This window comes from Capsicum annuum, chromosome 3 (genome assembly GCF_002878395.1).
Source record: "Capsicum annuum cultivar UCD-10X-F1 chromosome 3, UCD10Xv1.1, whole genome shotgun sequence".
Taxonomy (NCBI): domain Eukaryota; kingdom Viridiplantae; phylum Streptophyta; class Magnoliopsida; order Solanales; family Solanaceae; genus Capsicum; species Capsicum annuum.
In genome coordinates this window covers 243,212,382-243,228,879 of record NC_061113.1, presented here as the reverse complement: position 1 = coordinate 243,228,879, position 16,498 = coordinate 243,212,382, and the positions used below count along the sequence as shown (strand labels likewise).

Here is a 16,498-nt window from a genome sequence, read left to right as displayed (position 1 = left end):
AAAAACTAATTAAGAGTTTGATTTAACTAACATATCCCTAATTGATTCTTTAATCTTCATATATTTACATGCCTCTAAACTGTAAAATAAACAAGGGAAAAGGGTAAATTGAAAAAAATAAGCAATGTTCTTTTAATCTTATAAAATGACATGCCCACTATTTTGAGACGGAGTAGAGTCAACATACTATCTGACATAAAAGTTGGTAGGCCAATGTTCAAAGCTCGAGACTAATCTCCAAAGATAATTCAAGATGCCAATCGCCTCGAGGATAAAAGCTCCCAAATCAATGTAGTATTAATTTCCAAAGACATTACGGTTAAGGAAAACTGCACAAAACAACCTCTTGAATGGGAAAAGAAACTCTGATTCAAAATTACCAAATGAAATATGTACACTCATTATTAACGAACCCTCAGATTTCAAACGAGTACTAGAGTGGTAGAAAGCAACACCTTGAGTTGCTAAAGCACTGTACTTAATGAGTTATCATCATCATTGCACACCTTGATAAAGCACTCGGGCACTTAAAATGAGTTGTCATCATCATTGCCCAACCCTAAAACAACAATCGAAACTACTCATACTTTATTTAACACATACGATGGAGTATAGAAAATGAAAAACTGAGACTGATCCGGGGAGAAATTTCCAGCAAGATATAAAATAAGGTAAACATACAACTCTAGTAAGAATACGCAAAACAGCAGCACAAATTTTTGGAGAAACCGTCACTGAAATTGTTTCAGAACATAATACTACAAAGAGATGAAAACTTAACACCTTCAGCTTTCCAGGATTCATTGATCACGCCTTTGTCTTTCTAGAGGCCAACTGAGTCTCCGGCTGCATCACAATGAGAAAGTTTTAGGACATGCTTGGAGAAGACAAAGAACAGGTATGCACATGACACAAGAAAACAGAAGGCAAGCTATATGCAAGTGCAATATTACACTGCGTGTGCAAGTCATAAAATAAACAGCGACAAGGAGTAGTTTACCTCCTTCTTGACGGACTCTTCCTTCTCAGACAATATCAACTCAATATGGCAAGGGTGAGACATATAGGCTGAAAGAAGGCAAGGAGGTCAGGATTGAGATACAATCAATGACTAGAAACAACAAGAGGCAGTAAGAAAATACAAGCACATACGGTTAATTCTTCCATGTGCACGGTACGTGCGGCGCCTCTGTTTTTGTGCTTGATTTACTTGAATGTGAGATATGAAAAGTGAATCAACGTCCAAGCCTTTAACCTAAATAAGTTCAGCGGAATCAACTTAAAGGCACATAGAACAATCAAGAAAGAAATGCAGATTCTTTTTTTATGAAAAAAAATCATAAAATAATCAAATATTACCTCAGCATTGCTCTCAGCATTTTTGAGTAAATCAAGAATAAACCCTGCAGATTTGACAGGCCAACGTCCTTGACCATTTGAATGGCGATCCTTTACCTGAGCAGTGCGACCAACACCACGACAAAAGCGTGTGAAGGGAATGGCTTGTTTGTGGGCAAGAACATCCTCAAGATATTTCTTGGCCTTGTCCAACGGCATCTTCCTAAGTGCATGAGCTGTCTCACGTGTATTCTGTAAGTAGATAACGCACATATATTTAGACCACACACTTGGGTGCAAGGCAAATAGGCAAGCTTGCCAAGTAAATTTTTCCTCCAAATTCAATCACATAGTATCACACATTTTTGGTATTCACTAGCTACAGTAAATTAAGTGTCGTGCACTACTACATCAAAAACAGACTCATAGGCATGCTCCTATTGTAAAGGATAAATATTTTTCTTCAACATTTGAATCCCTCGTATCCACAAACTGACACTATTTAAGATAATTTCAAACCTGTACATCTTTTATTCAGCTAAGTTGGTTGGCAACTTAAACTTTCACCTTGTTGGTGAGGGGTTCAAGTACCCAAAACTTGTAATCCCCTCTCCAATTTTCCCTTCTCCTATATCCAATTTAAAACATAATAATACTAGCAAACAACAAAACATCCATACCATCGATTGATCTACACTCATCTTGCTATACACTAAGGCAACACAGAACCCAAACTTGTATGTATTTTACTCATGCACACTTGCTCAAATCATACAACTTGAGGTATAGAATAAACAAGAAATTAACAGAAATGTTGCCGCAAGGTGCTATTGATGAATGTATATACCAGGGGCGAAGCTTTATAGGGGGTTCACCCGAACTCCCTTAAATGAAATTTTTTACCATTTATATATAATTAAAATTAATTTTTATGTATCTATAGTAGGTGTTAACCCCCTTCGATTAGGTTTTCTTCAAATATTGAATCTCTTAGTTGAAATCCTGACCCCGCCTCTATGTATACCTCATCTAATCAGCATAACCTATGCTAACTGTTGGCTCTACTTCATCTGAGGTAGTAGTATGGACAACTTTGTGAGAATACGATGGGTAAGTTGTTGTGTGCTGACTTGGGTCAAGGAAGTAACAACAACAACAACGTACCCAGTAAAATCGTATAAGTGACATTTGGGGAGGGTAAAGTGTACGCACACATTACCATTACCTCGAGTAGACCCTCGGGTCAAGATAGTACCAGATTGTAAATAATTATTGTTACTTAATTTTAAAAAATGCACCAATTATCATAATTCAATATGTGATAATAACTAAAAAGGTCAAAACAATTGATGATGAGAGTAAAAATTACGCACCTTGAAATGAACTCTGAGACTTGAACCCCTAGATTTGCAAGCTGATGCCATAACACAAACCAAAAACAAATTATATTCAAAAAGAAAGTAGATGAAGCAAAGTCCTATTACACGATTCTAAAAATGAACAAAATCATAGTTCAGAAATTGTATGTAGAACATATTAGGCACTCACATTTGGTAGGATTATCGGGTTCCCTTGAATACTTCACCTACATTAACCAGAAAAATTCCTACATTAGTAAAAACTTATAATGTTGTTCTATAGAATGATTCGACGGCGAATTTGTCGGCTTACCATGGCTTCCGGCGATTCTGCTGCTACTCTCCTCCGGCGGCGGCGGCTTTAGTTGTCTTCTTCGTTAAACAAGAGAGAGAACCAAAAATTAGGGCTTTCTATTTAAATTGGACGATGAAAGGGATTTAGTGTATTAATTGGGCTAGGCTAGTGGGCTCTGAGAGTAATGGGCCTCCAAATTATTTGTGTTTCTGGATTTCATTTTTGTAAAAATTACATATATAACAACATGTTTATTAGTCTTTACTAAAAATCTCAACTTTTTTCAAAATCTCATAAAATGCAAATATTTGACAATTGAGGATACAAGTTAATCAACTTAGATACATATTACGGATACATGTTTTAATTAAACTAACTAGCAAGTTTTAAGGGAAGTAACGGATCACTTAGCATTAAAACAACAATTAATCTAACTAATTATGATAAAATTAAAATAAAATTCCATAATTTATGACAATTAGTTTGTTATTCCACTTTTCTAATAAAAAATCTTTCACATAATCTGTTTTGAAATAGCAAAAACTTCATACTGTGTGTTTCAAAGATCTAGACGATCAATTTTTTTCTGATTTGTTAATTTTGTTTGTTTATTTGAAATAACTATTTCAATTTTGTTATGTCATTTCGGTGTTTGGGTTAACGAATCAACTATGTGGGCTATAAGAGCAATGGAACCGTGATCAGTGAACATGTAACTTACGAAAAACTGATTTCGACAACTGCTGGAGAACTGAAATAGACGAAACCAGAAAAAAAATTGAGGCTCGTTACATTATTGAAGAAAATGCTTGTCCGTTATTGATTCGTTGGATTGACTGTATAAGTTAAATGATATCTTGAATTGAAAGATCATGCAAAGCAACTTGTTTCTGTCAATTTTGATTATTTGCTGCAGTATTGCTGTTGGATTTTTTATTCTGTTCTTATGTTGTACCAGATACATAATAACAAAAGATGTATCGTCATATATTAATATGTATCTTATTCAACTATTGATCTTTCAAATGCCTTCACTTTTCCTGTGAACATTGTTAAAGTAAATTTTCATTACTATATGCATTTCGGATTGTGTGATGTCTATGATGATGTATTACAGTCATGAGGTTGTTACATTGACTGCCCAAATTTGAATAATTGTTTAAGCTAGAGATCATGCAGTGTTAACTTGTTTCTATCAAATTTTGATGTTTTTATGACAGTAAAGATATTTGGGATGTTTTAGCTGAATGTATTTTGTACTAGATACATAATAACAAACACATGTATCTTTCTTTAAGAATATGTATCTTATTCATTTGTTGCTCTTTCAGTTACTTGCATTTTTTCTTTAATCACATTAGATACATAAAGAATTTAATTTGTCTCTTTCAGTTTTATTCATTACAGATTTACAGTTGCCTGCTCTAACATATATTCCATTTGATTTCATTTTGAACAATATGTATTCCATTTGTATCTATCTATTACAAGGAAACATATTTTAATATATAATGATAGTAACCAAAAAAATTTTACATTTTTATGTATCTATAATCGTTTTTTGTTAATCGGAATACATGTTTAATTCTAACTTACATAACAAACTAAACCAAAACTTATATTACTAAATCTTAATAATATTGACAAATTATATTTTATAATTGAGACAAATTTTGTAAACTTTTATCTATAAATTTATGGGAGATACATCCTATAAGAATGTATCTCTTTTCAACCATTTACTATAACAGGACTACTAATCTACTATTTAATAGCATTGTCAGTTCAATATATCTTAATTTCTATCTGATGTGTCACAACAAAATACATAACGAAACCAAACATAACTAATTAACAAAGGAACAAAAAAGCTATTTATTTCAGTAACTGTCTTTCTTAAAAAAAAAAATAATAATAACAATATTATCAATCAAAATGTCGAATCAAATAGATGCAAAATCCACCAATAAGTTGAGAAACTATTCATCATTATTTATCAGTCAACTACATTGTCATTCCCCCTTTGGAAAAAAGTTGCAAGTAAACCTGTTGTGACCTTCATAACCACATCTCCCGCAATAATTACTGCTCAATGTCATTGTTTCACTTGATTTCTTATGCCTGTTTTTCTTTGGCCTTCCAGGTAGGCGTTTGTATTTTGGTGGTAACACAACTTTATCCATAATTTCTTGTGGCATAATCCAATCCTTCTTATCGGGCATTGAAACATCGATTCTTCTTCATATGTCTTCCTTAATGTTTTGGGATAGTAAAACTTAGAGCAATAAGGTTTCATATCAACTACATGCTTGCTTCTTAAATTGCATAAACTTACAAATCTAAGAGGATGAAGTGGAATTTCCTTTATAACGTAACTCAGTCTCTAAAAACAAAAAAAATAAAAAAATAAAAAAATAAGTTGAGATGCAACAAATCTATATTAAGACAATACAATATGTACAAAAACTCTAAAACATCATAATTTAGATACAAAATAATACAAAATGTATGTTTAAGCTTAAAAACATGTATCTTAGAATAAAAAACATGCATTTTTTATAATACAACTTTTAATAAAATTTAAACAACACTAAATATATGTCAAAGCATTAACAGTAACTCACAAATACACGTTAATACAACATGTATCTATGTAGTTATAAATTTGTATCTTTTATAATACGTCTTTCAATAAAATTTAAACAACACTAGATATATTTTAAAGCATTAACAGTAACTCACAGATATTAGTTAACACAACATGTATCTATGAACTTATAAATTTGTATATTTTGTAATACGACTTTCAATAAAATTTAAACAACACTAAATACATTTCAAAGCATCAACAATAACTTACAGATATTAGCTAACACAACATGTATCTATGGACTTATAAACTTGTATCTTTTGTAATACGACTTTCAATAAAATTAAAACAACACGAGATACATATCAAAGCATTAGTAACTCACAAATACAAGTTAACACGATATGTATCTATGTATTTATAAACTTGTATCTTTTGTTATATTAATTTTAATAACATAAAAAAACACAAGATACATATAAAATTGACAACAAATAATCAGACAAACAATGAATTTCTAAACGTATTATCCATGTCTAAATATGCATCTCAGCCTAATGTTGATCAGATCTAAAAATGCCAATAACTTTGAAAGAACAAGCCTTCTTAAAACGCTGAAAGTTCATTATTTCTCATCAAATCAAAGTTCCAATGTAAATCACAGCCTGACTGTACAACTCATTAGGAGAAATATCTTCAGTATTAACAGTTCCCCCTATTCTTGACATGTCCTCCGCTAACTCATACTGCAAAAGAATGGTGCAAAAAGAAGGTTATCATCACTTTCACTTTATCCTTTCACATTGTTTAAGTTTTTTTAGTTTTCACTTGAAAAAAAAGGAGGTTGCTGTAAATGACCATCACTCTCCCAAGTACAGAAGCCAGAAGGAGCAATTACGGTAAACCCATCAGAACAGTTCCAAGGTTGGAGATTGCCCTATGAAAATCAATTTGCAGTTGGATTGTTGAACGAAACTGAAAGTTCATAAAAATTAATAAATGGCGTGTGAGCATAAACAAAAATTAGATAAACAATGTTTTTCAGGATTCTACCGAACTACTGGACCTAAATGATTTTGCAGCTTATTTGTACATTCAAAATAATAGCAAAAGGAGAAGTAATAGCAAAAAAAATTGAAAAAATCACTTTGTAAACCCAATTGCAAAATTATTTTTTGAAAAAAAAAAGCATAAAATAAGAATAAAAGAAATTGAAGTTGATTTTAGGGAGGAAATTTACCTTAATTCAGAGGTTTGAATTAGAGAAAGAAATTGGATAGAAACTGCTGCTTGAATTAAGGCATATAAAGAGGAGAAAATGGGTTAGTTTTTGGTAAAATTACGGCTAAAGAAAAGGAGGTTTTAACTTGTATTTCAACTTTACCAAAAATTATAAATGTTGGGATTTAAGTAATATTTTAGAAGTGGAAGAATTTTTGGTACTTTAGAAACATAATTTGTTTATTTAAGTAATTATTCCTTCATTTTTAGTGTTCATTCTTGGCAGTGTAAGTATAAGGGAAAAAAAATAAAATAGAAATATACCTTTTAGATTGTATGACAAGTCATAACAATACTTGATATATTGCAACTAATAGCAATTTTAAAAATAAAAAAATATAATTTTTTAAAAGATAAAAATCCATCCTTAAAAAAATGAAGTTTTTTCTCCCCCTCCAATTTTTCTTTTCTTTATTTTCTCCCTAATTTCTTCTGAGTCGTCTGCAACATTGCGAAATCAAATCTTCTTTGTTACATGATATCGATTTTAGATTGTTGTTAGATATGTTTCGTGAACACGTGCGAAATATACAAAGAGGAACACAAAGTTTAAGGTTTGATACTATAAACAACGAACATAAAATTAAATATTTGAAACACACATAAAACACTTTCATAAAAACGATATTTGCTCATTCTCATCTGCGAGTATGCTAGGGATTATATACAACTAGTTTTAGTGGATTTGACAAGGTTGTGGAGTTCTTCACTAAGCAAATAGTGAAGAAATTCTTCTGAAGAGCAAGAAATCAATCTTGATTCTTTTTATGAGAAGAAAAAACTCTGTAAAAGTTTTCCGTAAGAATGATACGTTAGAAATAGGAGAAAGTTAGAATTTAAATCAAATAGCTAAAATTTAAATATAAAAGGATACATCTTTTTATTGAAAAATATACCCTTTAATTTAAAAATCATCTTCATAAAACCCCTCTAATAAAAACTTATACTAATTATTAATTTAATTTAAAGAAAAATCTAACACGTATAAATGGTCTTAATCCGCTTATAATTTTTTTCCAACTACACTCACTAAACAGTAGAACACATTACAATAGAATATGATATAAAAAAAAATAGTACTTTCCTTGTTTATTTTATGTGTCGTTATTTGATAAATACGAAGTTTAACGGATAAATTAATTAAGGATGACAAAAAAGATTTAAAATTTAAAAAGAGTGACACAAGTCTTAAATATTGAGTAGAGGTGACAATTTTAAGATTAGTGTTAATGACACTAATTTTAAAACCCTCAAGTTTTATTATTTATACAAAGATCTCTACCCCATATTTACACAAAGATCTCTATAACTTTGATAGTTGCTGCCGCAACTCGACAGTTGCTTGCAACAATTTCGACAGTTACTGCAACAACTTCGATAATTGTTGTAACACAACAACTAATAGTAGTAGTTGCAACAATTACCGTAGTTGCTCAAGCAACTCTCATAGTTGTTGAAGCAACTCTCACTGTTGCTGAACCAACTGTTGCTGAAGCAACTCTCTTAGTTTCTAAATTTGTTAAATTATTTTTTCATTGATTTTTAAAAGAAATCAAAAAATTTCTTTTCAAATTTTTTTATTTTTTTTTATAAAAATAATCTACAAAAATTAAAAAAAGAAGAACGAAATGAAAAGAGAAAGAAAACAATAAAGAGCAGATGGAAGAAGAGAAAAATCGGGAAAAAAATAAGAAGAAAAAGACGAAAAAGAAAAAGATTGAAAGATAAAGGGAAAAACTTTAAAATTTAAAATTTAAAGTTGGAAGCTTTTAAAAAATTAATTATTTTTTTTTTTTTACTTTATACACTAATTAATTTAAGCACAATTTACTTGAAACTTCGACGTTATCTGATGAAAGCTGTTATCATTTTTAATTTGAAGAATTTTTTGTCACCACTATTTAAGTCAAATGGTACATGCTCTTTGTATCCTGTAGCTCAAGTTCTTTTGCAGTAAAAATAGTTGCTTTCCCTCACACCAGCTCTATCATTTCGGATAATTTCCTTCATGCTAGGCGCCGCCGTCTCCGCGGCGTCGCCACCTATTCCTCCGCCATGTTCAAACTCAATTCCCGCCAGTGTCCAAGACAGAAAGCAGATCCTCTTCAAATTACAGAAATGCAAAAACATTCAACAAGCAACTCCAATTCATGCTCAAATCATCAAGAACGACAACCTCAATGACCCTTTTACCATTTTCGAGCTTCTTCGCATTTGTTCTAGATGCTGCTCCGTTGGATATGCTTCCAAGATTTTCCGGCGAATCCGTGACCCGAATGTGTATCTCTACACTGCTTTTATTGAAGTGCTTGTGTCTTCAGGAGCCTACTCTGATGGAATTGGAATTTATTTTCAAATGATTAAGGATCTTGTTTTACCTGATAATTATATAATTCCTTTGGTTCTTAAGGCATGTGGGTGTGCATTGGATTTGGAAAGCGGTAAGCAAGTACATTGCCAGGTGATGAAAATGGGATTGAGTTTGGATAGATTTGTGAGGTTAAAGTTAATAGAACTTTATGGGAAGTGCGGGGAGTTTAGTGATGCGAAGAAGGTGTTTGATGAAATGCCTGAAAGAGATGTTGTTGCGTCTACGGTAATGACATCGAGTTATCTTGACCATGGATTAGTCAGTAAGGCGATGGATGAGTTTCGGATGGTTGCGACAAAGGATAATGTTTGCTGGACAGCTATGATTGATGGGTTGGTTAGAAATGGTGAGATGAATTTAGCGTTGGAGTTGTTTAGGGAAATGCAGGTGGCAGGTGTAAAGCCTAATGAAGTTACGATTGTTTGTGTTTTATCTGCTTGCGCGCAGATGGGTGCATTAGAGCTCGGTAAATGGGTTCATTCCTACGTGGAGAAGTACAGGATTGAAGTTAATCACATAGTTGGTTCAGCTTTGGTGAATATGTATTCGAGGTGTGGAGATATTGATGAGGCAGTTAGTCTTTTCGAAGACTTGAAAGATAGAGATGTAACGACATATAATTCTATGATCGTGGGGTATGCGTTGAATGGGATGAGTGCCAAGGCTATCAAAATGTTCCAGAGAATGATACGTGAAGGAATCACACCGACGAGTATTACCTTTTCTGGTGTTCTGAACGCTTGCAGTCATGGCGGGTTAGTGGACGTTGGATTTGACATCTTTGAGAGTATGGAAACTGAATATGGAATTGAACGGAGAATTGAGCATTATGGATGTATGGTTGATCTTCTTGGTCGTGTAGGACGTCTCCAGGAGGCTTATGATTTTATACAAAAAGGGAATATTGCTCCAGACAATATAATTTGGGGATCGTTGTTAAGTGCTTGTAGAATTCATAAAAATTTCGAGCTAGGGGAAAGGATTGCTAAAATTCTACGAGAGTATGGAGCTGCTGATCCTGGAACGTATGTTCTTCTGTCTAATGTCTATGCTTCGTTGGGTAAATTTAAGGAAGCGGCAGAAGTGAGAGCAAAGTTGAGAGAAGAAGGTGTCCAAAAGGAACCAGGTTGTAGTTCGATTGAAGCGAATAATGAGATTCATGAGTTTTTTGTAGGAGACATTAGGCACCCCGAAAGGGAAGCAATATACCGTAAACTGAATGAACTGAATGATATGCTGAAATTGGAAGACTATGCTCCAGCAACCGATGCCATCTCACAAGATATTGAAGAACATGAGAAAAAATGGGCCTTGAGCATACATAGTGAAAGGCTTGCAATATGCTATGGTTTGATCTCAACCAAACCATATACCAAATAAGAGTTGTAAAAAATCTTAGAGTTTGCAATGACTGCCATTCGGTTGCTAAGCTTATATCTAAGATCACACAGAGAAGGATTGTTGTAAGAGATCGGAATAGGTTTCACCATTTTGAAAATGGTGTTTGTTCTTGTGGTGACTACTGGTAAACATAACATATTTTTTCTCTCTACATTCTTCATGTGATGATATATTGTCGATAATGGCCATCGTTGAGTCCATTTCAGGATTAATCGAGGACGACAGAAGTAAGAGTAGAAGCTGTAATTACTGAGGTCATTGGTATACATATACAAGCTTAAAGTGAATATAAAGAGTTTGCTGAAAAGTAATGCTTTGTGCTGCATAGAAATGATGACTAGAGATTAGCATGAATAATATTATGTAGTGTTGCCCACTTCTACTGACACCATACCGAGAGTATTCCCACAAAGTAGAGTCTGAGGAGGGTAAAGTGTATGTTGTCCATAACACTATCTCAGATGAAGTAGAGAAGTAGAGAGGCTGTTTTCGATGGACCCTCAGCTCGTGACACATAACAGTATACTAGTCCAAGAACATAAAAACAAACAACAAATATGGTAAACACACCACTAGATAATAGAAGAAACAAGACACCCACAAATTAATATTATGAACTACCTATTCAAATCATAAACATCCCCAAAATACCACGAATAAGAGACTACAAGACACATTTACAACATTATGACTACAAATAAATCGACAAACAAAGCACTCCTCCCTACTAGTAAGGACGCACACCAACCCACTAACCCTCTACCCTAATCTGCGTCCTTCACACCTTCCTACCAAGGGTCATGTCCTCTGTGAGCTGTAACATATTGACAAATAGGCGAAACATATTTTACCTTGTTACATTACATACTGGGTGAGGATGTCGAACTTGTTATTCTTAGTGTTCAAAATTATATATCAAAAACAAAAGAAACTTTAGATTAATTAAGTTTTGAACCCAATAGAAAACTCTATTTTTTAAAGGAATTCAATCCCCTCACAATTGCCCAACGTTTGGATTCATTCCTCCTAAGGATAGAACGGAACACTAATCTGCATTTCTGACAATAGAAATTCTAGAAGTTCAGCGAGTTGGAAGTCGAGCCGAGCAGCGCTGATGACGCACATCGAGGGAGACCCTCTTCTCAACTCTTTAAAGCAGACAATTTTTCCTTTCTCTATCCAAATTTATCTCTCTCCATTTTACAATTCACAATACACCTCATCTTTAAACCCAACATAGCTATATAGTTTGTAGTGATTTTGGTTTGAGTGCTCGGATTCTTTCACATTGAGTACTAAATGTTTGTTTTCAATCAATCAATTAGTTATCATACAAATTTCATACACTCCAAACCAAGTAGGATGAATCAAGATAAATGTATAGAGCTTTGTAGAAAGTGTCATACATACCATTTAAAAACTTCAGCCGAATTGATCAAAAGGGAATTTTAACACAGTATTGTTTTCAAAATAATAATCGATAAATGTATACGTTGTATGTATTGGTTTGTAGTATGCATATATTATATATAGTTAGTTGATATTTGATGTTTATTTGGCTATTGAATGATTTTTTTAATGGAGTGGCCAAATATGTTAAAAGTCCTTGATCAAAAGCATGGTTTTTCATTGAATTCTAAAAGGGCCAAATTTTGGGACCAATCTGTTAGTTTTTTTACCTGATTTTCTTATCAAAATTAAGTTTTATTTTTTTTCATAAAAATAACCATAATTACTTTTTTTTTCAAAGAAAAATATTTTTTTTTTTCATATTTGGCTAACTACCTTCTTAAAGGAAAGAAAGAGGAAAGATTTTGGACATCTTTAAATAGAAGACCCTTCTCATATCATAAAACAATAGCATCCATAATGTAGTCGTTTATGAGTTTTGGTTAGGAAAAAATTTTCTCTCTTATTAGTTCTTCTAAATTGTCACACAATAATTTGCAACAATTAGCTTCTGCATGATGTTCTCTCGATTTCGAACCCAACAAGTGGTATCAGAGTCCATGATTTAATGGTTCGATGGTTCAAATTGAAGACATGTTGAGATCAAAGTTGCAATCAATTTTGATGATAATGAAGATATTTTGTCAAAATAAAACTACATGTGGAGATAATTGTCAATCATATTTTCAACAAGTCTACTGTCACATACTTGAAAATAAAGTTCATTTTAACCCTGCAAAAAGAATCTAATATTTTTAATCCAAAAAGGCTGATATATTTTAACCCAAAAAGGCTCAATTCTTAAAGCATATCAAACAACAGTGATATATGAAGAATATGTGAAGAACGAAGCTTATGCATTGGAAGAAGGAGGATCAATAATATTTTGCAGAAAATCAAGCCAAAAAGGGGAGATTTGTTAGGATTTTTGCCCTGATTTTCTTATCAAAATTAAGTTTATAATTTTTTTTCATATTTGGCTAACTTATTTCTTAGAGGAAAGGTTTTGGACATCTATAAATTGAAAATCCCTTTTCATACCATAACACAGCAGCATTCACGATAATCTTCAAAGAATCTTTGTTTAGGGAAAAATTTCTCTCAATAACTTTTAGTTTTTTTAATTTTTTTTTTAATATGTAAGCCGTTTGGTCAAAATATATCAATAATATGTCTTTTAGTATTATATTTTTTTTGTCGTCTCATTTATCGTCTTATGATTTGCAAACTAAAAACTTCCGCATGATGCTCTCTCGATTTCGAACCCAATACAATCAAAAGAAAGGAAAACTTTTCAGTTGAATAATCTATCTTTGTATTATCATTTATGTCTATGCCAAAATAGTGTCCACTCTTTTTATAAAAGAAAGAATCTTCTTAAGCATAAAATGCTCACAAAAAGTTACCAATATGATACTACCTTTATGTTAGTACCAATACGAGCGACTACTTTTTGCTTAAGTATGGAATGTAACTTTTTCTCCATTTATGTTCTAAATAATCCTGTTAATACGGGTCGATTCAGTCCGTTCAAATTAGCTCATACGGGTTTTAAGTTTAACGGATCAGGTCGGATTGGCTCATCAAAATGATTGGCCAAAAAACATCAAGCCCACATCATTACTCTTTAGGTTGCGGGCCTCAGGTATTAGCCCATTTTTAAAGAAAATAATATTTTATAATTTAATTTAGAATATTAATAAATATAAATATTACCAGATAATATTACATAGTGTTAATACTTGTTAATCAAGTTTTCAACACCCACAAAAAATACTCATAGTAGTGAAATTAAATAACTTTTGACATGATATTCTTCAAAACAATTAAAAATACTAATAAACAATCTAAATAGTTGCATGTATTTGACTTACGAATCGGCCTATGGGCTAGTTGCTCAAGCTCCACGGGTCACGGGCTTATACGAGCCGAGCTAAAAAACCTTGTTCTTAAATGGGCTGCAAAAACTGAAGCCCAACTCCATCAAATTACAGATTGGATCGGGTCGGCCCAACGAGCCTGACCCACTGACGACTCTAGTTCTAAAGATCAACATCACGTGTGATCTCAAATATTCTCAATTTTCAAATTTCCAATTATTAAATTTACCAAATTAAAACTACTCGATGTACGGGTGAGAGAGATGTAGTGCCAAACATCGATTTTAACCTTTGGGGTTCAAAGTATTTTTTGATTTTTCACTCCATAATTTATATTCATTTCGAAATTTTATTAATTGAAATTTTGGCCACCTGAAATCCATTGAAGGAAAAGTTTCACTAATATCTTTTTTAAAAATAAAAAATAAAAAATAAAAATAAATATGTGGCCATTCTTTCATATTCACCAAACATAATAATAGTATTACGTAATATGTAAATAGGCTTGAGAAAAATTATGGGTGGAGCCATCTTAGGTGAAAAATGGACTAGTTGGTCTGCATTCTTCGTTGAAGAATTATGTAATGTATAGAGATTAAATATTAGTTATTATGAGTGTATATTTTAATTGCACATTCTTATTGCAATTAGATTTTTTTTTCGCATACTTTTAACCAATTTTTTGACTCCACCACTACTCTCTACAACTCTCTTCTTTGACTAAATTAGAGATAAATTTCCTTTATTTTATCTAACCAGAATAAAAAGGAGAAGAATACATATCCCAATATATATATATTACTATATTCTCTTATACTATAAGAGCCAGTGAAGCAGCTCAACCAGGCAAGAGATCAACATGCTTGCCTGGCATAGCTGAGGGTAATTTCGTCCAATAAATTTAGTTAGATACTTAACATTGCTCCACGTATATTGCTGCCCTAGTTTTATCCATATCTCTGTTTGACAATTCTTGGTTTCCTTCATCATCAATCTCTCTGTTTTTTCGATTCTAAGGTTAGTTTCGAATTCAGAAAACTTTAAGCTAATGATTTTGTGGTTTAGCCATTTCTCTGAGTTGTTCCACATATATTGTTGCGCCAATTTCATCCATATCTCTGTTTGACAATTCTTAGCTTCCTTTATCATCTATCTCTTTGTTTTTTCGATTCTAAGGTTATTTTCGAATTCAGAAAAATTTGAGCTAATGATTTTGTGGTTTAGCTATTTCTGTGAGTTCGTGTTATTTTGTATATGTTTATTTCCGCTTGATAGTATCAATTTATTGGACAGGAAATTTAGTGTCTGTTTTGACATCTACGTGTTTGAGAAAATTCCCCAAAGAGATGACTTTGCATTAATCAGTTTCTTTTGGTTTTAATTCATCAAGTGTTTGATTTTTGTTATTCTTAATTGTTGCTATTAATAATTTGTTCCTGCTCTCTCAGTAATAATTTGAGTAGGAAAATGTTGAACATAATTTTTGCCCTTCTTTAAGTATTCCATTGCAGATTTGGGCTGTAAATATTGACTGAAATTGGAAATTTCAATTCTGCAGGGGTAATGGATTCAAATGAATCAAACAAATATTCGTACACAAAAAAATTGAAATCTACGGCACAACTCAAGCGTCGTGATACATATAACCGCGTATCTGCTGGTAAAAGAGAAGAGTTGTTACTGTCGCGACGTATGAGGTAGAAAAGCTTCCGCAGAGGGTAACTTTCTTCAAAATCCACCTGCTGTTATCTGTGACGAATCAACATCGTCTTGCTGCAAAACAGGATTCCCAAAACAAACTGCCCTTACCATACGAGAACCGTCTCTACCGGCTGAAGTAGATGATATTACGGTGGTTATTTTCATTTGTCTTTTGTTTTATGTCACACCTACTGACAACTAATTTGTGTTTCTAAATACTGCGTTTGTTTTTGTCTCTAGCTATTCACCCTCAATCATGTATGGCAATATCAATCGGTAATATAGAAAAGGAAACACATATATGCAGTCCTTTTGTAATTTATGAAACAGGTAGCTCCGTCTTCACATTACATTTCTCCATTTTGATGTATTGTGCTTGCTTTATGTGTAATGATTTCCTCCAGATGGAGGATAATCTACCAGCGTTGTCTGAGTTTGATGCTACTAGCTAAACTCATTCGTTGATGGAATACATTAGTAATCTTTACACATAAACTATCACCTCATTTTAAAGAAATACTTATGAATTCTAAATATTTCAATAGTTTTAGAGTATATAGATTTTGGAGACTTGTGTAGTATGTCCATTGGGAACTACAATCTAAGCATGTGTTTTCAGCAGGTATACAGATTTAAAAGAGAACGTACCTAGCAGCCTGAATATTCTTGAGAAATAGCTGAGGGACTTATTTAATGAAGTCCACGCTATGATAAAAGAGAACGTGCCTACAAGAAGCTGTTGTCTGAAAAGTTTGATATTTTTCTTTAACGAAGAATAAAAGCAATTCTGGTACTATTGGAAGTAACAAAGCGCGTTGCTTATGTAAAGCTGCT

At 32.5% G+C, this 16,498-nt stretch overlaps 2 protein-coding genes across 2 annotated transcripts; one reads left to right on the top strand and one right to left on the bottom strand.

Annotated features, from left to right (window-relative positions):
* Window positions 1–633: 633 nt before the first annotated feature.
* LOC107862696 (60S ribosomal protein L17-2) lies at window positions 634–3,156 on the bottom strand. Its single transcript, XM_016708334.2, has 7 exons — window positions 3,010–3,156; window positions 2,887–2,923; window positions 2,712–2,752; window positions 1,360–1,590; window positions 1,153–1,255; window positions 1,001–1,068; window positions 634–846 (listed from the first exon to the last, which is right to left on the bottom strand). Exons 1-7 carry the CDS (start codon window positions 3,010–3,012, stop codon window positions 808–810), a joined length of 522 nt encoding a protein of 173 aa, XP_016563820.1. The 5' UTR covers window positions 3,013–3,156; the 3' UTR covers window positions 634–807.
* Window positions 3,157–8,694: 5,538 nt separating this feature from the next.
* LOC107862695 (putative pentatricopeptide repeat-containing protein At5g59200, chloroplastic) lies at window positions 8,695–10,785 on the top strand. Its single transcript, XM_047409651.1, is given in 2 exon segments — window positions 8,695–10,605; window positions 10,608–10,785. Coding segments are annotated over 2 exon segments (1,890 nt in total). The 5' UTR covers window positions 8,695–8,870; the 3' UTR covers window positions 10,763–10,785.
* Window positions 10,786–16,498: the final 5,713 nt, after the last annotated feature.

Excerpts from the sequence above, each read along its gene's own strand:
- LOC107862696 (XM_016708334.2), bottom strand. Across the intron at positions 1,591-2,711 it reads GTCTCAGAGTTCATTTCAAG|AATACACGTGAGACAGCTCA; the intron begins GTGCGTAATTTT and ends ATCTACTTACAG. Across the intron at positions 1,069-1,152 it reads TGCACATGGAAGAATTAACC|CCTATATGTCTCACCCTTGC; the intron begins GTATGTGCTTGT and ends GCCTTCTTTCAG.